The sequence below is a fragment of the Artemia franciscana genome, chromosome 8, assembly GCF_032884065.1.
Source record: "Artemia franciscana chromosome 8, ASM3288406v1, whole genome shotgun sequence".
Taxonomy (NCBI): Eukaryota; Metazoa; Arthropoda; class Branchiopoda; order Anostraca; family Artemiidae; genus Artemia; species Artemia franciscana.
This window is the reverse complement of record NC_088870.1, coordinates 25,919,666-25,944,123: the sequence shown is the minus strand read 5'-3', so window position 1 is coordinate 25,944,123 and position 24,458 is coordinate 25,919,666. Positions and strand designations below refer to the sequence as shown.

The 24,458-nt window shown below is 35.7% G+C and overlaps 1 protein-coding gene across 6 annotated transcripts in view; it reads right to left on the bottom strand.

The window, feature by feature from the left end:
- LOC136030212 (18S rRNA aminocarboxypropyltransferase-like) overlaps nucleotides 1–23,652 on the bottom strand; it is a 128,372-nt gene extending 104,720 nt beyond the window's left edge. For all 6 annotated transcript variants that reach the window (XM_065709012.1, XM_065709014.1, XM_065709013.1 and 3 more), the window contains exons 1-2: nucleotides 23,557–23,652; nucleotides 13,738–13,882 (exon numbers count right to left, since the gene is read on the bottom strand). In XM_065709012.1, the coding sequence (XP_065565084.1) occupies nucleotides 13,738–13,872 (135 nt within the window). In that variant the 5' untranslated portion in view covers nucleotides 13,873–13,882; nucleotides 23,557–23,652. The remainder of the gene's footprint in view (nucleotides 1–13,737; nucleotides 13,883–23,556) is intronic.
- Between the last annotated feature and the right edge of the window lie 806 nt (nucleotides 23,653–24,458).

The window sequence follows — 24,458 nt, the reverse complement described above, 5'->3', positions numbered from 1 at the left end:
ACTTTGGTTCTGTTTCTCTGCTATCGGTTAAACGCTGAAGTTGTCAGCCTATCAAAGCTTCTAAAACGTTATGTTCAAAGAAGAACACGATCAGTTATCACATGATCAAAGGCTATTCCTAAGCATTGAAAAAACAACAATAACAAAAGAATATCGAAAGAAGGGACTAAATTGACTTTGCAACCAGTTAAACTTTATCCTTTTCAATCGTAGACATCGTGACGGATGAAAACTTGGATCAGTATCTTATATAATCTAGTCGTTATTATAAAGCTATCCGTAACTTTTCAGGATTAAAATACCATAAGTGACACTAATTATTACGAAAATACCTCATTGTTTTACGTTATCGTTTGTACCCGTTGCGTAAACACTTAATTCTAGGTTACAGTGAGTATGGGTAGGCTACACCAACTAGCAAAAGTTACAAACCCCTCTTCACTGAAGATGCTTGTAGCCTAACAGACGATTATTACTTACAAGTCCCCTGCATGTCTTACCACTGGAAACAAATTGGTCTTACCATCAAATACACCGGAAACAAAAATAGGTACACCGACTAGCCAAAGTTGCAAACCCCTTATTGCCGAAGATTTTTTTTGGTTTCAGTGTGTACCCTACTATTGAAGTTGTCAACCCCCGAAACTTTCAAACTAGAATATCTCATGATCAGCTCATCAAGAGCTATCAATTGCCGTCGAAAAAAAAAATTCTATCTGTCTTAGTTCAAAAGTTGATTTTTTTTTGCCGTAGGCCAATTTTTTGACGTCACCACATAGAAAGGAGCAAAGGATAAGCTCCAATTTATTTAGCAATGACGGAACTTTTAAAGTTTAAGAGGTACATCTGATAATATTCCTCTACCTCAATCCCAAATCCGAAAAAACAAATGATAAACCCAGTCGAAATCATGGCAGCACTTTCGGACCCGTGGGAAAATGCCGCTTTCTTGCTTCTGTAAATTTTTCTATTCATCACTGAAAGAAAATATAATTGGCTGTGGGGCATACGGGTGCATAACAGTGGCAGTCCTGGTCTCTCTCGCGCCTGGGACATAAGGTTGATTAATCCCTCCCACTGTCTCCCAAAATTTTCAGTCCAAATTTTAATAAAATTTTCATTTACTAACACAATTTTCCATCAATTATTCTAAACCTTAAATCTTCTTATTTTAGCCACTGCAAAATAATTGATTATTTCTTCCAAATTGATTGCTTCTAATTCTTCGCGTTCTATGCTCATTAATAATAAATCATTCATTCACTCTTGGCTCACAATAAATCAAAATATGACCCATAGTTGGCACCTTTCTTACTTATTGACGTAAGTGCTGACCCCCCTCCCCTCACGCAGCACCAAAGAAGGGAAGACAGCTGTAAAAAGGCTGAAAAAAGTTGACGTGTATAAGGACTCGATGGAATGACGGCAGAGATGCTTTCCAATTTCCAATCAAACAGATCAATCTTTGCTTGACTGAACAAAGTATGATCTTACTGTAAAAAAAAAACAAAAAAAAACGTTGGTATCAGCTTCGGCTGGCTGAAGTTGAGACGAGGTATTTATGAGTTTCCCAGATATCATCTTATAGTCATTTGATGTTGTTAATGTTGCAGAAAAAGTCTTCTGTCTTCTTATTTATCGGTAATACTGAAACTGGTGGTATGTCTGCACTGTTTTCCTTTTGCTCACTCCATACGAGGTTTGACTTTTGACGGTGGGCCCACCTGTATAGGCGTCAAAAACAAAGTCAATCCAAGCGGAATACTTCTATAAAAAAAAAAAAAGCAATTTAGGACGTCACTACCACTCAGTAATTAGATGAAGTGCTCCATCCTACTGCATAAGGTAGCCAACCACCATCTACAAAATACTGGCAAATTTGTTTTGCCATTGGTTCAATCCAGCGTTTGTGCTGCTTCTATATGTCATCAGCACGCACAGGCTACCTGCCAGCTGCATGGCTTTATGAGACTTGAACATTCCAGGCAGAAATATCGGTAGCTCATCGACCATATTAGCACATCGTCCAAATTTAAGTTATCTTTAAACTCTACATTACAGAACTGTTGAAATAACAGGGAGGCGTCTATTAAAACGTCTTTGTCGTTGGCCACTGGTAAATATTTTGCGGTCAGATTTACAACACAATTTTTCCTCTTGAAGAAATATGCAAGAACACACTTACTGTCACTGAATCCAGTTTTTTTTTATTATTCTTTCTATCACATCGTGTATGTCCACGTTCGGTACACCTTCTAAACCTGAGGAGATGCAAGGTTTCTTAAGGCCCAATAATAAACCATGATAAGTTGGAGAGATCGACATTCTGGTTCGAATCGATATGCCAACTTAAGTCTACAACTATCAAGGAAATTCAAATCAAGTTAATCCAGAGCATGATTATGTGCTGAGTATCTCTGTCCACGTATAATTTTGACACCTCTTAGTTGTACCATCTCAAGTCGGTATGATTAATCTTTATTCAGCCCCAGATGCAAAGTTTGACAAGAATATTCAGAAAAAATTCAACAAAACTGCAGTATAAAGACTTTAAAACATCAATTGGATACCAATCTCTCCAGGTTGAAAAAAGAACGCAAAAGTGAGGCACTTTTTTAGTCGAATTGTCAACGTGTGACTTCCTTGTTAAATCTTCACCTAAAAGTGTTCTAAATATTTCAATTGTTTTTTTTTCGTGGGCAATAAGAAATTATAGATTGTCTGACTGTCAACATTTAGGAAGTAAAAAGTTATAGAAGAGCTCTTGGGCTTACTAGTTCTCAGTTTCTCCTGTCTTATTTCAACGTTTAGTTCATTAAGAATTCTTCTCAGGCCAGTCTGTTCCGTAGTCAGAGGGTTCAGTCTCAGCGCTACAGCTGTTAAGTCGCAGAAAATGTAACATGGTCATTAATTGTTGTTATTATTGAAGATAAAAAGAAATGAAAGTGAGCTTAATTTAGTACATTGTAGCGAACTGCAAAAATGTCTGAATATTCAGACGTCTCTTGATCAGGGAGTTGGAACCACTCAGATCTATTAAAAATGAAATTAGCGAGCGTATGTAGAACAAACAGACGGGCGTCCACAACCTTAAACCTCTTCTATTGCTAACTGACGGTCAATACTGCCAAAAGCATTAACTATATCTTCAAATAACGCCATAGCATACGTTTTATCTTTCTAGAAATGTTTAAAGATTCTATCCAACATTGCAACCAAGTAATGTACTGTACAGCACTATTTCTTGGACTAAATCTAAATTGTTGGAAATCTATTTTTCTTCCATTTCATCAAATAACAATTCAACAATAAAACTTTCAAATACTTTCAAAGGAGCCAGTGTTTTTGAAATGGATATCAAATCATTAAAATTATCGAAGGCATTACAGTTGGGAATTGGGCGACAAACGCCTGTTTAAAAATATGATCATAAAACGCTAATTAAACATTATTAATATACACTAAAAACATCAGAATACTAGATAAGTAACTTTACTGGCATCTTTTTCGGGTAACTGGATCTATAGGAATCAAGTACCTTTAACTTATCAGCAATTTAACTAATCTTAGGATAGAAATCTCTGATACTATGTCTTTAGACGGAAGTACTGTTAGTCAGGGGTGAATTCTACAAATAGAAACAAAAAAACATGTAACATTCACTAGTTGACAGAAGTTTTCTGTCATTATCACTCAGTTCAAGTCTAGCCACTTTTTTACCAATAATGTTCTGTACTGTACTATAGAATTTCCAAGATCAGATTTCTATTACTTAATTATTATTTTGGCACCGCACTTGTTACGTGAACATCTTATTTCAATGTACAATTATGTTTCTCGATCCTTTCTGAGTCAAATACTTTTAATCTTTTCTCAATCTTAATCTTGAATGCATTTTTTTTTGTGAGAAAATTTCACACCACTGTTTGAATAGTTCTTGTCATAATAAACTCGTCATCAGACAATGACAGGATATCGCGCAAGTTATAGAGCGAGAGCCATTCCTTGTAAAGATTTACTGACTGGAGATGTCTTTAAAAGATTTTCAGCTCTTGTGTCATTATTAGTTTTCCCGGACTTCAATGAATGGAAAATGACCTTTTGATGTGGCAAAAACGAAAGTTCAAAAACAAAACAAGCCTTTCTGAACGAGCAATTTCAATCAATTTTGTAAATATTAAATAAAAAACAAGTTTTTTAACTGAAAGTAAGGAGCGATATTAAAACTTAAAACTAACAGAAATTACTACGTATATGAAAGGGGCTGTTCCCTCCTCAACGCCCCGCTCTTTACGCTAAAGTTTGACTCTTTCTCTCAACTCTACTTTTTAAAACAGTAAAAAAATTTAGCGTAAAGAGTGGGGTGTTGAGAAGGGCCCCTTTTATATACGGAGTAATTTCTGTTAGTTTTAAGTTTTAATATCGGTCCTTACTTTCAATTAAAAAAACTTGTTTTTTTTTATTTTATTTCTGAACGTTCTTGAATTAATGAACGAAATTTGCATATTAATTTATTTTTATGGCTAAATGGCTTTCTCATAGTTTTGATCGGACGACTTTGAGAAAAAGGAGCGGGGGAGTAGGCCTAGTTACCCTCCAATTTTTTGATTATTTAAAAAGGCAACTAGAACTTTTAATTTTTTTTTACGAACGTTTTTATTAGTAAAAATATACGTAACTTACGAATTAACTTTTGTAACGAACTTCTATTTTCGTATATTTTTATTACGTATATGAGGAGGTTGACCCCCTCGTCAATACCTCGCTCTTTACATTAAAGTTTAAATTGTGTCCCAATTCCTTGAGAATGACCCCTGAATCACTAAGGCCGTAGAATAAATAGTTGAAATTAATAAAATTACTTTAGCGTAAAGAGCGAGGTATTAGGAGGAGGTGAACCCCTCATATGCGCAATAATTTCTGTTCTCTGTAAGTTTTAATGCTGCTCCTTACTTTCAATTGAAAAAACTTTTCCATATTTATTTCTTCATTGATCTTTAAAAAAATGTTAAAAAGTCCTGCGCCCCCTTCATAGAAATTTTCTTCCCCCATTACAAATTCCTCCATGGAAAGTTCCCCCCACATATCCCCCTTCGCAACAAAAAAAATCCCCCTGAAAGCGTCTGTACACTTCCCAATAGCCATTCGTATATGTAAACAACGGTCAAAGTTTGTAAATTGCAGCCCCTCCCACGGGGACTGTGGGGGAATAAGTCGTCCCCAAAGACATGGTTATCAGGTTTTTCTAATATTTTGAATAAAATGGCTATCTCAGAATTTTGATCTGGTGACTTTGGGAAAAAATGAGCGTGGGAAGGGGCCTAGGTGCCCTCCAGTTTTTTGGGTCACTTAAAAAGGGCACTAGAACTTTTAATTTCCGTTAGAATGAGCCCTCACACGACATTCTAGGACCACTGGGTCGATACGATCACCCCTGGGGAAAAAAAATAAATAAACACGCATTCGTGATCTGTCTTGCAGCAAAAAAGTACAAAAATTCCACATTTTTGTAGATAGGAGCTTGAAACTTCCCTTGCAGGGTTAGTCTGATACGCTGAATATGATGGTGTGATTTCCGTTAAGATTCTATGACTTTTAAGGGGTGTTTCTTCCTATTTTCTAAAATAAGGCAAATTTTCTCAGGCTCGCAACTTTTGATAGGTAAATCTAAACTTAATGAAAGTTACATATTTAAAATCAGCTTTGAAATGTGATTCTTTTGATGTAACTATTGTTATAAAAAATTCCGTTTTTTAGAGTTTCGGTCACTATTGAGCCGGGTTGCTCCTTACTACAGTTCGTTACCACGAACTGTTTAACTGCCAAGTAGATCGTTCTGAAAATGTGATTGCCAAAAAATATTCTTAAACTTAAACGCCCATGCTATGCATGTTTTTCGTATCTTAGTGCAATAATGTTACCAGCCATAATAAGACACGCCCCTCAGCGTACGAAAATGTCAGCAACTCCCTTATTCGTTAACGCTACAGTATACAGAGATACTTATTTCAATATTATACAGCGAGCAAATTACTTGAAAACTGCACCAAATATTAAAACAAACTTACGAATTATTTTACATTTGCATGGAAGGGGGCTATTCTGTAGCCATGTTCCTTCCATGAATGTACCTCATAGCGATTGTTTCAAAATATCTACCATACCTACCCCCTCCCTCAAGTTTCATATCCAATAAAGCTAAGGTGGTGTGGAAGGTAAGGGTCACAGTCTCTTGTATGATATTGTCGGTTTCACACAAAAAATACCTCCCAGTAAGACCGTCCAAGTGTTTCTTTTTTTCAAGAAAGAAGTCGAAGAAGTCATTTTGGCCAGCTTTATTTTAGAAGCATCCAGCATTGGCCACTGGTATTTATAATTTGTAATAACCTAATAGCCATAAGTAGTAATTTTTAAATCATACCTTCATAGAGAGAGGAAGTTAGATCTTTCAGATATCAAACATATTTCAATATGACCGATAAATCGTGAAGTAGTCCACCACGTCAATTTAAGACGTGCTTCATTATCTTGCTAATTTTACTACTACTACTACTACTAATAACTCACTGCAGCACCAAGCCGCCTGAGGCCGACACAGCTACGCACGCTCCTCCTCCAACCTAATCTATTTAAAGCCTCCCTCTTTACACCCTCCCAGGAAGTTCCCATTTCCTTTAAATCCTTATTTATGACATCCTCCCAACCCAGACAAGGACGACCTGCTTTCCGTGTAGCCCCAGACGGTTGGCCAAAAAGGACAATCTTCGGTAATCTGTCATCCTTCATCCGTAGAACGTGGCCTAGCCATCTCAACCTTTCTTTCATTATAGCCCCAGAAAGCGGGATTGAACCACACTTTTCGTACAACCTACTGTTTGAAATACGGTCAGTCAGCCGGGTACCCAGAACAATCCGTAGGCAATTTCTCTGGAAAACATCTAGTAAATTTTCATCTGCTTTTCGGAGTGTCCATGCTTCAGAGCCATATTTGACCACTGTCATCACTGTAGCTTCCAATATTCTAATCTTGGTTTGTAGGCTTATCTTTCTATTCTTCCAAACTTTTTTTAACTGTGAAAAAACACCCTGAGCTTTAGCTATTCTACTTTTAACATCTTCACTGCTCCCACCATCTTTACTAATAATACTACCAAGGTAACTGAAGCTCCCAACCTGATCAATCTTTTCGTTACCTAAGGTCACCTGTTCATCTTCACTTATTCCTAACCTTAGTGACTTAGTCTTCTTAACATTAATTTTCAAGCCTATTTTAGCACCCAGAACTCGTAAAACCTCTAAAAATTCATTCATTTTGCTCACACTTTCATCTAATATGCTTAAATCATCAGCATAATCTAAGTCCAGGAGAGTTCTTCCTCCCCATTTGATTCCATGGTCTCCAATTGCCTTTCCTGTGCTCCTTAAGACGAAGTCCATCAAAATGATCCATATAAAGGGGGATAGAACACAACCCTGCTTAACTCCTGATTTAATACAAAACCAGTTGCTAACCTCATTTCCTACCTTAACCGCAGCAGTATTATTCTCGTACATAGCGCAAATCACTTTAATGTATTTTTCTGGTATACCATATAACGATAAGACCTTTGTTAACGCTGTTCTATCAACAGAATCGAAAGCTTGCTCATAATCGATAAAACTAAGGACCAAAGGTGTTTGACAACGAAGGGACTTCTCAATTATTAACCTAAGAGTGAAAACATGGTCGACACATCCTCTACCTTTTCTAAAACCGCATTGTTCTTCCCTTAAAACTTTATCTACAGCATGTCTCAGTCTAAAAAGTATCATATTACTCAGTAATTTGCTACCTACAGAGACCAGACTAATGCCTCGATAATTCCGACATTCACTCTTGTCACCTTTCTTATACAGTGGTTTAATTAAGGTTTTCCTAAAATCATTGGGTACTTCCCCTTTTTCAAAAATCATGTTCATAATCTTCAGTAGCTTATTCCTAACCTCAGAGCCACCATATTTAAGGAACTCATTAATCATACTATCAGCACCTGGGGCCTTATTATTTTTTAATCCTTCTAGTACTGTCGCTAATTCTTCCTCACTAAACAAATCTTCCTTCACATCCAAGGTATCACAAACTTTTTCATTTTCATCTATATCTTTTCCTGCAACTGTATCTCGGTTTAGCACATTCTCAAAATGTTCCACCCATCTTTCTTTAACTTTTTCCTTATCACTAATTGTGACCCCATTTCTATCTTTAACTGGGACCGGTCCGGATCGGCTACTCCCTTTCAATTTATTAACTTGCCAGTATAATATTTTACTATTATGCCGTCTAGCCGCATCTTCCAGATCCTCAGCAATTTTATCCATCGCCTCCATTTCACATCTCCTTAGTTCATATTTTAATGCTTTCTCCACTTTCTTTACATTCCTTTTGTTTTCATACGACCTATCGCTCAGATAATTCTTATACAAACCCCTTCTACTCTCTATTAAACCTAAAGCTTTTTCACTAATATTCCTAGTTGCTGTCTTAGCACTCTTCCCTAGGACACCATCAGCAACTTCACAAATTGTTTTTCTGAAATTATTCCATCCATCTTCCACATTGTCAAATTTTAAACCCTCAAGTTTAGTACTCAACTGTTCCTGGAATTTTTTTCTCAAATTTTCATCCTGAAGTCTACCAACATCATAACTTCCCGGGAGGGAGTTACTCTTCCGAAATTTCAGCTTTAAATTAACCTTAGACACTACTAGATGGTGATCTTTACTTTTAACATCAATAACGGCACTCCTATACACCCTAGTATCTTGTATTGATCCTGCTAGTCTTCTGTTTACAATAACATAATCAATAAGGTTTGCTGTCTTACCATCACGTGAATACCATGTCAACTTATGGGCCATTTTGTGACCAAACACCGTATTGGTTATAACTAGGTTGTTATACCTACAAAATTGCAAAAGCCTATAGCCATTACTGTTTTCTTTTCCTACACCAAAATTACCTAGGCTAGGATACCATCTATCCCTATTTCTACCAACCTGGGCATTAAAATCTCCTAGCAAAAACACCATATTTCTACCTGGTACCCTGTCTATTTGCTCCTGTAACTGTAAGTAAAATTCATCTGAGTCACTAGTATCTCCATCAGTTGGTTCAATGGGGGCATATACTACTATAACTGATACCCTAAACTTTTTAGTCATAAAATGAGCAATTAGTATTCTATTATTAATACCTTCCCAGCCTAAACAAGACTTAGCAGCTTCCTTATTCATCATGAGCCCTACTCCCTGTCTATGTACCCCATCCTTCCTTCCTGAGTAAACAAATTCTATGTCACCTAATTTCATGCTTCCTACCCCTGGGATATGAGTTTCTGAAACTCCTAATAAATCCAGTTCAAACCGTCTGAATTCGTCAGTCAAAATGTCGATGCGATAGTCATTTTTTAACGTCGTAACATTCCAAGTTCCAATTTTCATGTTCTTTAAATCTTTGAAATTATTTTGGCCTCAAGAAAAGCAGTGATCCCGGATACCAGTGCAGGATGGGGACCAACATATCTTCTCAAGTCTACACCGAAGCGCTTAAGCCGGCTTAGAACCGGACAGCAAGAAGTCCCTGGGACCTCCAGTAAGTTGGAGGCTTTGTGCAATCCTGGGCCCATCTTGGTCACAACATGGTTTTCAGCACTTGGCGATGCTCTTCTATCAACAAGAGTCGAAATCCTGCACAGACAGTCCCAAGCCTATTACCTCCGACTCATTATATATTCATGCCTACAAATATTATGCTACTACGGGGAGGCAGCCCATAGTAGATAAATTAGCTAGGAAGAGGTTTTTCAGCCCGAAAACGCCCATCAAAACAAACCAAGCCCAGAAAATTATCCAATAATCAGAATCCCGTAAGAGTGCTGTGTTGTTTACTAGGCTATAATTTCCTCGAGGGGCGCCACTCCTCAAGTGTGAAAAATTGACCGCAAGTTTCCCAGTCTTGCAGGTACCCCGAAAGGGTCGAGGCAGCCCTTTACAGAGGCCGTTGTCCATAAATCTGGATCTTACGCCCTGCCGCAGTTGTCCTCCTATAGAGGATCCTCCCACGATGGTGTTCTGCTTCACCATGCAATTTAACCCATTACTGGGAGAAGGTTTGTAACTCATCTGACGCGTGAACACGGCAGTTGGCCCTGCTGAGTGTACATTTGAGGGGCCTTCTTCCTCCTCCACCTGAAATTATGACCCCCAGGGGAGGGTTTCCCAGTTTCTATTATGGGCCCCACTGGGACAAGGTCCTACTTGGCCTAAGCCTCCTATGGAGCTACTCTACCTATCTATAGGGCTTACATATATACATATATATATATATATATATATATATATACACATACATATACATACATATACATACACACATACATATAGACATACACACATATACACATACATACACATATACTCACTAACGTGCAAATATATACCCTGAATTGGTATAGGCTAGGTCTGTATATGGTGAATATTAATTTCCTTTCTGATGCAAATGCACAATAACTTTGGATTCAGGATGCAATTCTGACTATAGAGATAAGTATTTTTCTTACTTGAAGTGTATGTGCAGAATTAGAAATTCTGTTGGTACTACAAAAGTAGACCTAAGTAGCCAATTTAGCCTGTCTGAAACATCTCACAAGCCAACACCTTATAAAAAACACCTTTGATAATTTAAATGAATAAGAAAACTTATTAGAAATTCTGCTGATACTGCAAAAGTAGACCTAAGTAGCCAATTTAGCCTGTTTGAAACATCTCACAAGCCAACACCCTATAGAAAACACCTTTGAGAATTTAAATGAAGAAGAAAACTTATTAGAGACTCTGCTAATACTGCAAAAGTAGACCTAAGTATCCAATTTAGCCTGTTTGAAACATCTCACAAGCCAACACCCTATAGAAAACACCTTTGACAATTTAAATGAATAAGAAAACTAGTTAAAAACTCTGCTAATACTGCAAAAGTAGACCTAAGTAGCCAATTTAGCCTGTTTGAAGCATCTCACAAGCCGACACCCTATAGAAAAGGTGCTTTAAGGTATCGCCTAAACACTTAAATCAAGCCTTCAGATTCTCAATGAGTATGTATACTAGTTCAAATGGTAATTTTATATTGGAGTAAAATTATATGGCAAAATTTGGCATTTTTATGGTTAAATTAGTAAGTGATTTTAGCATTATGACTAGATGCTAGTAAGTCATTAAGGCACGTGTATGCTAAGAATATAGTCTCATATTACAGATCAGTTCAAATTGCTTAACTGTTTCAAGCAACGGTCAAATCCCCAGGAATCGAGTATTGTAGCCCTCACTAACATTCTTAGCATAAAGGCATGGGGCCTTAATTTGATATAGGAAACTCTCAATTAAAATTTGCGCAAATATGCCATTTATATTCGCAGCAGAAAACCCAGAAAACGTTTTGTACACCTACTGAGAAAGAAGTAAAGGGTTCTCCAGTTTACTTTAGTAATGAGAGAACTACTAAAGTTTAAAAGGCATATACAATACTATTCCTCTGCCTCAGTCACAAACCCAGATAATAAATGACAAAATCAGCCAAAATCACGAACAAAGTGCCCAGTAACAGCAGATAGCAGCACTTGTGGACCCCTATGAAACTCCGACTTCTTTAGATCTCGTAAATGTTTCTATTTATCATTATTAGAAAACATTTTGATAAAGCAACCAGGGAAATGTCAGAGATCTTAAGCACTTTTAGACGTTTCTAATTTAAGCAAGATACTACCTGCTTACCTTTCGGCTAAAAAGTACTCAGGTGGATGATTCTAAAGAAGCTTGAATCTATTTCAATTTGGAACGAAGTCAGGACTTCATTTTCCCACCAACCAAACTAAGACTTGGTTCGGTTTTGCAGCAAATTAGAACTTGGCTGGTTTTTATCCTGAGTTAAGGTTTATTTTTTCATTTTTCAGCCATTCAAATTTTCAAAATAGTAAATCAGACAGATCTTTCTAATAAAACGGATGTCATTTGCTTTGATCATCTAAAGAAGTATTAAAAATTAATGCTAACAAAATGTGTGTTAGTCTAGATTCAAAAATAGTTACCACGGCCAACTTTATAATATCACTAGTGAGACTTTCTAATACCACCAGTTCGAATACAAATGAGAGAGCTAATTAAGTTTAGGAGGCATATTTGACACTATTCCTCTGCCTCAATCCCATACACAGAAAGTGAAATGAAAAACTCAACCAAAATCATAAGTAGAAATTACTAGTAATTGTAGATAGTAGCACTGTGTATACATCCTCAGGTGACTTAATATAGTGGAAAGATACTAGTAACCAGTAATATATTTAGGGCGAGACCTAGGAGGTTTGGGTCCCACCAAAATTCTCTAGAAAAATGATTGACATTGTCTTTTTAACAAGCCTTATGTTGTGACGTATGCTTTGATATTTTATTTGGAGTACTTCACAGCAAAAAAATGTTTTATTTACAATTTTTTTTTCCTATCATATATCCATTCCCCTTCAACACTTTCAAGATCATTTTGATATTAGCTAGGAATTTTCACTTGTTTCGTCACTTACTGCTCAAAGCTACTGTCGTTCTTATTGCCAACACTTCTACTTAAAAATATGTATCGTAAAATTAAGAATTTTTCAACATTGGAAAGATATCTTTTAGGATATTGAAAATCAAAGATTTACCAAGATTTTCAATTTTCATCTGAATTTATTGCATACTTCAACAAGAACTCTGGACTTAGTTGCAAACTACCATAGTGGAAAAGCAGCATATCACATGAAATTCTTTGTCTCAGGCCCACACTTCTTCTTGTGACATATTATCATGTTAGATTTTCAGTAAATGCATAGTAAAGGGCAGAAACAACTGTGACGGCAGCCATTACAATGTTATGAATGAGCATTGAACAGAGAATTAGAAGGTAGCCTATATATATTTTTTTTGTCTCATTTCTGCCCTCTACTATACCTTTACCTGATCTTCTAAGGACCACCCAAGTTAAAGTTAAAAAGCGTGCTATACCCCACTCACCGATCTCGAATAGTAGAAAGGGAAATGACAGTAAGCTGGTATTAGTATACCAAGCATTTACTTTAATTTTGCATTGAGCTAGAATTAGGCTAGAGAGATCCAAGCATCAAACATGAATCGAACTTCAAAAAGAAAAATGTGTACGTTTATTTCATTTTGGTATTGGTGACATGAGTGTCAAAAAATGCAAGCAGTGCATTGTCAGCCAGCACTTTCAAAGACCGTCTAAGAGAAATTCTACGGATTCTTTTTTTAGTTTTGCCACAACCCGGGTAGCGACCATCCCCTCATCTAATAAAAAAAGGGTTTTAGCAGGATTTATTTATCTTGGGATCAGGATTTATTGGATTTAATATTGGATTTTGGATAACTTAGGGTGACTGTGACAATCATGGAGTGGACTTCTTGTAAGTTTGTGAATATCTAGTATCTTTTAGGTGACCCATCCCCCCACGAAAAAAGAACCAAAATATCGAAATGCGAATGATTTTTTATACAATTCTTGTATTTTCCATTTAATTCACATTTTACGACCCCTCCCCTTCGAATGAATTGTCATGTTGGTGCCTATCTGGTGTTCTTCATTTTCCAAAGAATATTTGAAATACTGGTTAAAACCCACAAAGTAATATAGCTTAAGGTGCAGTAAAAAGAACATACATTTAAAGAAGTTCCAAATAATTGCTTGCTCAGCTCATCATCATCTGCAGCTACATAATTATTCACATCCTTCCGTATCCGAACTTGCTGCTTCCTAGGCAAAGAGGTTCTGTTGAACTTTTTTGGTTTTCCCATTGTTTAATCTCTAAAAAATATATATGTAAATCTTTCAAATCAGCTGGAACAACTTGTTTAAGAATAGACTATTGAGAAAGGAAATTTCAAGGAGTTTTAGCAAGTTTGAAACCTCATCGTTTTTGCATAAAACACAAAAATGTCTGTACAAAGAAATGACATTTAAGGTTATTCCACTAAGTATCTGACTGAGAATCTTCAATTGAAATGTTTTTACCAGACCATCTAAAATTTAGTCTCTTTGCATCTATACAAGGGGGTAGTATATTTTTGGGGCATAGGATGTGATGGTGAATTTAAGTCTATTTTCAGGACATAATAACCAAACTTTAAGTTATGTTATGCGTTTGCTCAAAACTTCCCCAAGGGGAGAGGGCTGTCCTGCTTGACAGATCTTGAAATGATACTACTCTAACCCCCCAAAGTCAATTATTTGAAAGACGTACAAAGCTGAGAAGAGACTCCTTTGCAGGCTGCTTAATTCGGATGAAAGATCTGAAGCAAAACAATGCCCTAGTTGCCATCAGTAGAAGTCATTCTTTTACCTAAGCCTCTTACCTCTGATTCTTGATTATGTGTCCAATGCTACAAAAAAATAAATGGCTGGAGATGTTAGAAAGATGTTCAGTCAGTGCAGAGTCCAAGTTTTCTTGATTTGAGGACTTTTTGATGATGTGTATTTGCTCAATTAACCCCTTTTAAAAGTGCTTATGAGTTGCTAATGTAAAACTTTCCACGAGAACATGGAACACAGCAGAAAATAATCCTTTTTTTTTAACTTAAAAAAAGTTGATTTCGAATGAGATTTATGGGCAACATTAACATTTAAACAAACAGAAATGATTCCTTAATTGAGGAAGGCTGCTTTCTCTTCAACTCCATACTCATCAAGCTAAATTTTACAGGGGTTTAAAAATATTTCCTATTAAAATCAAACAACCCTAGTATTTGAGCATTCTTTCTTAAAAGATAAAGACAAAATGTAAAACTTAAGCAAAAAAAGCAAGGAGCTGAGGATTAGGCAGCCCCCTCATACAAAGAATAATTCCTGTTTGTTTAAATTTAAATATTGCTCTCTACTTTCATTGGAAAAGCTTGTCTTTTCAATTAATTCGTGTGCGTTTTCAATGATATACACAGGGTTAATGTGGACTTAAAGAGTGCTACCGCCTCCTCAAACATGACTCTTTGAAGAAAAGTTTAACAGCTTTGAGAAAAAGATTCAACAAATAATGTAGTGTCTTCACTTTCGAAATAATGTATAATTATCCAAATAATCTTTGAGCAAAGCTTTGGCACTCTCATGCTTTATTCTGAAAATCTTATCCTGTATATATATATATATATATATATATATATATATATATATATATATATATATATATATATATATATATATATATATATATGCAATTAGGAGGTTGGATAAAATTTTAATAGCTCGGAGAAGATCCAGTTTTGAAGAGTTTTTGAAGAGTATTTTGAAAGAAGCAACTTTACAAGAGATAACTGAGGTTCTAGGGCATAGTCATCAACACCAAGAATCACTTGATAACAATGCATTGCCTTTTCAACTTTTCACAAGAGTCCAGGGCTCATATGGCACTTGTGACGAGGTCAGAAGAGCCAACATTTCACAATGTTATCACAGTGATGTTTTTTTTTTTTTTTTTTTTTTAGGCTACCATGATAAGCACCACTGCGCAGAATTTCTGCCTCTGAAGCTGAGTAGCTTTTTCTTTAATTTTTTATTTATTTAAATCTATTCCTTGATTTAGCTCCTCCTATAGTTGCTGGACCATACTATAGCAAATTTGATATTTTTGATAAAAGTGTTAGTTAAGAGCAGACATTTTAAAAAAGGTTTTGAAATTAAACTAAAAATTAATACTATAAATGGCAGAGCAAGAAAAAATCTTATAAAAATTGTCTCTGCCAGGAATTTAACCTACAACCTTTGGAAATAGAATACCAACACCATATCTGTTGCTTAACATTTTTTAAATATTTGTTCTACTTTTTCCAAATCCACCGGCCCTCCACTCCAACTATTTCTAATTTAATCTGGTCTGGTCCCTGATACGCCTGCCAACTTTCATTGCCCTAGCTTATATGGAAGTGCCCGAACTAGCAAAGCAGGACCAACAGACCGCCTGACAGACACTGCAATCACTATATGTTAGCCAATCACTTGGCTAACAGGCAAGTGCTATAAAAATTTAAGAAAATCAGAACTTGAAGGGTCAAAGGCAGATAAAATATCAAGCAGAGGCATATTTTGCATCAACAGGTGGTCCATCTTGCCTGATGTTCAGTATAAAGTGCAGAAATTTACTGGAGTCTGATTAAATGGCTGGCTGATATTGCATTTATCAGATGTTTAATTTGAGAGAAAGTCTTTGGGACAACTGGAAATCGATTGACTTCTCTTGCTGTGAGCACTGCCTTTAGATTCTAGTGACTTTAAATCCTGGATGTAATATAGAGCCAAAATTTGGATATGTTTTTGCTTAAGTTTTTTTATTTTTTATTAATTCACAGCTTTTGTAGTATCTTGTATACTCCAGTAATCAGTGCAAGCGCCTTAAAAATTAGCAAAAATTTTTTTTGAAGTTGCTATGACAAACAATTTACAATGATTAACACTTTTTCCATCACATGCAACGTTTGAGACAAACAGCCAAATTGATCTTTTCCAATAGTCCTTTTGCTTCAAAGACTGCCTAGCTGTCAGAACTATCAGAGACTGCAGCTAGAGCCCAACTAAAAAAAAAAAGCAGTAAGCAAAACAGAAGACAAAATCCAAGTTTGGTGATTATTCATTCCATTAGTAAGTCTTAAAGTAATGAGCACTGAATTTCCTTCCATTAAAAGTGGAAGCAAGGTGTCTCTCAAGAATGGTTTGAGCTGATTGATCATGATGTGTTGTTGATATGTCTGGGAGAACATATTGACTGCCACTGGAACCTACAATAGGTTCAGGGATACAGACTGCACTTTCATGTTGACCTGGGTCATTTATTGTATCTATTGTATTCAAAAGATTGTCACAGGTAGGGAAATCAGGTCTGTTAACCCCACACTCTGAGCACCAATGTGATTACAAATTTCTTGAACTGAAGTTCCTCTATTTTTCTTCCAGAATTTCAACACACAGAAGTCCAAAGCTTGTTGTCTGACTTAACTCGTTTTTGATTACAGCTTCACACCAACAAAACAGATAAACTGATGCCTAATTTTGAACTCTAGTCAAAGATTATGACAACAAGTAAAACAGTCGAGAAGAATGGATTTCCACGTTTCAAAAGAAAGTTGTCAGTGTAATTTAATTCCCATCAGTATAATTTGTATCCTCCAGGAAAAGTAAAAAATCTGATTGACTTTTCTCAAAAAAAGTAAAAGTCATTAAAAATTAACAGTACTATAGACCCTAGTCAGAGACCATGACAGTAGGAAAAACAGCAGAGAGGAATGGTTTTACACATTTCTAAACTAGGTGATCTACCATCAGTAGGTATAATTAGGATGCTCCAGGATGGGCACCGAAGAGACAATTCAAACCAAAGTCATTGAAGAGTAACAGTGTTATTTAATGGCTCTGAAAAAAAGCACAGGAGTAAGCAACACAAACGACCAGTCAGTCAGTCTTGCTAATTGAAGATACCACATATCTAAAATACAAAGTAGCTATGAACTAGAAATATCAAGGTCCTTTTCAAAATCTAGGAGAACATTACTATCCCCCCTCCCTAATTGCTGCCACTAGCTAGGATAGGTGAAAAAATCTTATAAAGATTTCCTAGAATTAATATTTGTGTTTTTTAATTTACTTAATTAATTCGAGTAAATTTCTAGATGATGTCTTCATCATTTTATAGATAATAGGGTTAAGAGAATGAAACTTTCAGGAATGAATTCAGAGTCTAAATTGTTTCGTAGCTAAGGTGTGAATATACTACTTGATGTATATTTTAATGCTCTTTTCAAATATACTTTTTGCTACCCTTTTAAATTCAATTTCAAGCCCTTAAAGTGACATATCAGTATATAAGGTATTACAAGAAAGCTTTATTCAGATGAAGGTTAACCACAGGGATACATTTGAAGGAAGACCTAAGAATTATTATTATTATTTATTGTCAAGGGCGGTGTAATAACACTGGTTGAGTAGAAAGGAGTGTGGGCACAACCAATTTCTTCTTTTTTTCAGACCAGGGCACTTTGTATAGAAGGAGCTGTAATAGAAACTTTGAAAGCGGTTCATTTGATTAGAAACTGATTGTTCTAGTGCCCTTTTTAATAGTCAAAAGTGATTGGAGGGCAACCAGCCTCCTCTCCATACCAATAATTTCCCCAAATACATCCAATCATATTTTGAGAAAGCCATTTTGTTCAGCATAGTTGATAAGTCCAGTAATTACATCTTTGAGGATGACAATCCTCCCCAGAGCCCTCAGGATAAGGGTTGTAAGCTATGCCACAGGGGCATATAAGGTTTTTTGGGAAAGTGTGTTTGTATAAACTTTTGAATGGGATTGGAAATCAGGTCATTGGATAGGAAATCAGAAGTTCTAATGCCCTTTTTAAGAGGCAAAGTGATTGGAGGGTAACTAGTCCCCCCCCACGTCTTACTTTCCCCAAATGTGTCCAAAATAAATTTTGAGACAACCATTTGTTAAAGCAAAAGACCAAAGGTCAAATAACAAGGTCTTCAGGCTTGAAAAAAATCCCCAAAATCTAAAACATAATTTGTACTTTACTCAAAAAAAGAACAACAAGTGACTGTGGATTGTCAGTTTAATATATATATATAATGAAATTTTTTCCTTATGGTTTTAATATTTTTTATTTATTAAGGTAAAAAAGTAAAAACATTTAAATGCATTTGGTTTTCAGTGAAGTGCAAATTATGTTCTGGTCTTGAGAAGGCATGGGGACTGTCAGCCCTACCTACAACCAGATATAAATCTTTGGTGGCCAAAGCATTTTGTTGCCTAGGCCCAAACAATTTTTGGGGGAGGGAGACACAGAGATTTACAGGAAAATCCCCAAAAATTTGGGGCAGTAGAAGCCCTGAACAGAAGGCAAATGAGTCAAAAGTAGTGCAGCAGAGAGGTGGTACAAACCTCTTAGCTGCCATTCTTGGGAGACATCTGACAGTTTATTAGCAGGTACAGAATTCCTGCATTGTTTTAAAATCACTTCTTTGTTAATAGGCAGCAGAGCACTAAAGTACACCTGGTACTTTGACAATAAATAGACATCAGTTCAGTTTTTGTTAAGAAAAAAATTGCTTATTGTTTTTCTATATCCCTTGGCACTGTGTGCCCCTAGGCCTAGGCTTAATGCATAAATCCTGGCCTCATACTAATATTTGCTAGTTTGAAGTTTGACTAGGTTGGATTCATTTAATTATTGATGATGATTGGTGGAAATTTTATGTGTGGAAGATTATTTGATGTTATTTCTGCCTAGTTTTGGCTTAAGGGAGCTCCTTGTTTTTCTTTGAACAGCCTGTTTTGTGGAAAGATTTTCAAATCTATCCAAATAAAGACAGAAACTGCAAAGTAAAAGAAAAAAAAATAACAAAAACAAATAGACTATATTCAATAAACAATGGGCCTAACAAATATATTCAATATAGAAAAAAAATAACCATAAACATAATGGAAAAACCTAAACAATAGTTTATTAACACTGAAGAGATTAACCAATTTTGACAGAATATCCATAGCTAATTTATCAAGCCTGAAAAAAAGTATCAATGAGGTGTAATCATGAAAATACCTTATTATTTGTATGGTGGCAATGCAGAAACAAAACAAAAGAAGAAGACTAGCAAACCCAGAAATAAAAATATTACAGGGACAGAAAAAAAATGTATTCTGCAAAAGCCTTTTTAGTTAAATCAACCATGGTTTAGACACACTTTTCCATAAGAAATGCTAGTATTTTTTTTATCATTAAACTAACTAACCCAGAACAGGATGAAGACAGAGTTGAACAAACAGAGACTCTAACCTCTTTCAACCAGGCAGTAAAGAACCATTTGAATGGATTTGAAGTTGGGCTATTAATATATAGAAACTCATTCTTAGCAGAATTCAGACAAACCTACTATACCTACTACTATAATGAATGCAACACACTAGTCATGTGATGTGAATAAGCAATGTAGGATTACTTTAGCAAAGGAGATAAACAAATATGATTGTTTTAGAGTAGTTTTGGGACTTTTTTCGAGACTTCTTCAGATGTGACCCTGTTCTGAACTTTTAATTTCACTAACTGAAATCCAGTTCCAATAATTGTAGGGAGGTATATGGACTAACAACAAGTCCTTTCACCTCTTTGACTTCTTCTTCAGAAAAACTAGCCACTGGAAGCACTATTCTCCTCCAGTCAGCAAACAACAAATACATGCAATTATGTATAATAATACACTGTTATTGATTGTGGGAAGTGTAAGTACCTGAGCTACCTGTCCCCAGCAGTTTAAGGCCACTAGGCCGGCCAGTACCAATACAGCTCTTCCTACTCATTCCTGCTCTCTTCTACAAAATCAAAAACTATAGATATATCACATTTTAAAATTGACTTCTTCAAGCTTTAATCATTACTAAACAATATTTATCTTCTTTAAGATATCAATTGATGCCTTAAATATCTTGAAATCAATACCCCAGGACAGGTTAGAATCCAGGATAGCTGTATACATATTTGGAATCTTAGCCTAGGAGCAAATGCTTTAGAGCAATAATCTCCTCACTCTGAGCCTGGCAATCAAATAATACATGCTGGATTGTAATCCAGTCGGCATAAAGGGGAATGATGAAGCTTCCAATTAAATAACAAGCTATTTAGAAGTAGGGCACCTGATTTCAGCTGGTAATATAGCACCATTTTTAATGTAATATAGCACCATATTTAATCTTATGAATTGAGGTCAGAGGAAGGACTAGGAATTTACATGGAAGCCTTTGCTGCTAGAAAATCAGCCATATCTTTATATTTGATGCCTTTATGACTTGGAACATGTTGAAAATAAACCTCATTTCCTTTGATCTTAAGATTAAGAAGCTGTCTTCTAATATTATATAAATCCTTGTCATTGGCAATTCTATTAATATTTTGGATCAGTAGTAATGCTGATTTGGAGTCAGAGAGACAGAGTGTATTTTCAGATTCCATGTTATAATTTATAAGTGCATCAAAGGCCAGGCAAATGGCACATAATTCAGCAGACAAGATAGAAGATCCCAATGGGAGAGGAGAATAGATGTTCAAATTCTGGGATGGGATACATGCTCCTGCTCTTTCCCTCTGGACAGATCCATCTGTATATATTTTTCTATAGTTAGGGTATGCCTTTGAGATCTGTCCAGCCAAAATAGTCTGGATCTCATAATTAGGAATCAAGTCTTTACTAATAGAGATAAGTTCTACTTGACAACCTGGTGGACTCATTTCCAATGGAGGGGACTCAGTAAAGTGATATGTATAAGGAGAGTGTTGATTCCAGTTTGGGACCTCCAGTTGGAATTGATTCCATGATGAATAGGCATTGGGACAGACTGACTTCCCAGCAAAGGGATGTGCATATATACAGCTTGCTTGATTCCATAAGCCTGGATTTGCATGACATGTTTAATCCTTAGACTGGATGCTCTTTCACTAAAGGATGCCAATCCCAACAGTATTTTAACTTTGACAGAGGAGTATGCTTATGCACACCCAAAGCTATTCTAATAGCAGAATTTTGTAAAGATTCAAGGATCTTGAATGAGGATGGAGGACAAGCTGAAAAAATTTGAATCCCATATTCTATATTTGAACAAATATACAATTTGTAAGAATTCAAAATAATTTTTGGATGACATCCCCACTTACTTATAGCAAGTCTCTTTAGAATACAAAGTCTCTAAATAATCAGAGATTTCAAAGAATTAATATGTTCATGCCACTACATTTTAGAATCCATAAATAAACCAAGTAACTTCACTGAATTGCAATATGGGATCTCCCTTAAGAAAAGTGTTAGTGGTTTAGGAGGATCTGTAGTACCATTAGTAAATATAATGGCTTTAGTTTTACTGATTGAGATTGGGAAACCAAATACTAAGGAGAATCACTGGACTAATCTTATATCCTGTTGAATAAGACTTTGAAGAGGGCCAATATTGCTTCCCAACTTCCAAATAATTAAATCATCCATATAAAGGCCAAATGATGCATGAGATACTAGCAATTCAGAAACATATAAGTTGAATAGAAGAGGGCTGAATATTGCACCTTGCAGAAGATCTCTTGTAATGGAAGATAACTCCCCTCTAGACTGATTTACTTGAACATAAAAACATCTATCAGTTAGAAAGACTTCATAAAACTTAAAAAAGAATAAGGGAAGTGAAGATTAATTAAGAGTTCTAATAATTTATTGTAAACTGCATTTCCATAGGCATCCAACCAGTCAAACAGAACAGCCATTGTGACATGTCTTATTTTAAGAGAGTTACAAACATCAATTTCTAGCTGGGTAATGTTGTCTAAAGAGCTATGTCCTTTTCTGAAACCTGTTTGTTCACTAGGAAAGAGATTGTTGACTTCAGCAAACCACTCAATTCTTGACAAGACAAGTCTTTCCAAAACTTTACTAAGGGCAGGCAATACCAATATAGGATGGTAAGACTTGATATCACTAGATGAGTAAGAAGGTATTTAAAGCAGGAAATACCTGAGCAATCTTCCAAGCATCTGGGAACTTTTGGCTTGACCAAATAAGATTATAAGGACTTAAGAGGGATGTATGAACCACCTTTGGGGACTCAAGAATCCACTTCATATAAATACCATCATGACCTGGGGAAGACTTGATATTAAGAACAAGGAGGTCAGATGGAATGAAAATCTGAGCAACCATTTTTAAAGATATTAGTAAAAATATCTGCCTTCTTTTTATATGAGACAATTGGATAACCATCTTCAATGATATCATGGTCATCAATAGGCTGCCTTTCACTATTTAGTTGACTAATGAAATTGTGAACCTTTGAAATTGGGGTTCTAAAACTGATACTTGAGCTGAAATTCAGCAATGTACCCTGTTTAGCTCTCTTACAAAGTAGTTTCACCTTAGCACATGATTGCTTGTAAGAGATTGCTGTTGACTAATATGGGTGCTTTTGAAACATTTTAAGGGCCTTTCTTTTTGCCAGAACTGCAACCCTACACTCATCATTCCACTGGTTCTAGGGTCTTTTGGAGCCATTGTAAAAATGCAACCTAGTCATTGAAATTGCTATTTTAGCTGACTGCAGCAGGATTGATTTCAAATTAGACTCAATGGAATTAATATCAGAATTAGAAGAAACAAAGAGAAAATCTACATCCTTTAATAAGGCCTATCTCACAAAAAAGGGACCTTGGAGTTATTAAATGTAGGGATGTAGGGTTTGGGAGAATAGTATAAATATTGAAATAATGTAAGAATTTCAGAATGATCAGACTGCAGAGACGACACCTTTACCATCTGAACTAGATCATAATAGGCTATGCCTAGATCATTGCCAGAAAGGGATAGATTGCCCTAATAAGAGGTCTTTGACCATTGAAGGGGTAGATAGCTTTATAATTTTGAATAAAACACTATATTATAGTGAAAATCAAACAATAGGTAGCAGTTACATTTTTGATAGAGGAATTCTAAATTATCTGAATTAAATTTGCTCCACTGAGCAAGACATGCTGTCGCAATTTGAATATTTTGCCAAGAATTTCAGTAGGTCTGTTCAGCGCGTCTATTTTCGGCATTTTGTGGGAAACGAGACAGGGTCTATCTGTCTCCCAGTCTTCTGTTCTGCAGTTTTCTGTCCCGTTTTCTGGTCGTTCCAGTTCCAAAAATTACTGAGAGGTATATAGACTATCATAAAGTCCTTTCACCTCTTTGACTCCTTCACCAGAAAAACTAGCCACTGGAAGTATTATTAACCTCCAGTCAGCAACAATGAGTGTACAAATTTGGTCGTCAAATTTGTCAATTCAGATTTCAATTAGTGAGAAAATCTTTTCTTTTGGCCATGTCTAAGACCTTTTAGAAGGTTATTTATCTTTTTTGCTAAGCCAATGACTTCCTTATCAAATTTTTTGCTAGATGAAACTCCCATATAACCAAAAAGCCTTTAATCGGCTTGGCTCTAAGAAATGACTTCTCTCAACGAAAAGCTAACCAAAATAGTTCTAAATATAACCTTCCAATGTGTTTTGTAGAGGACTTCCACAAAATATGAAGACAAAATATTTTGATTGTATCCTGCTATGATGTTTTTGCCTTAGCGAATTAGCTATTGCTTTACTTATTATTTCCTTAAATTTATTTATTTGCTCGCTTGTTTGTTACATTTGTTATGTTTACAGGTGTTTGGGAAATATGAAATGGTTAAATTTACTAAATTTCTACATAGTGTCAGAAGTGGGATCGGCAATCAAAATATAATCATAGAAAGAGTAACACCGCCATCTATGAGCTCAGAAAATCTAGAACATGATTTGTCAGAGGAAAACAATTGAAGAGGAAAACACGAACAAAA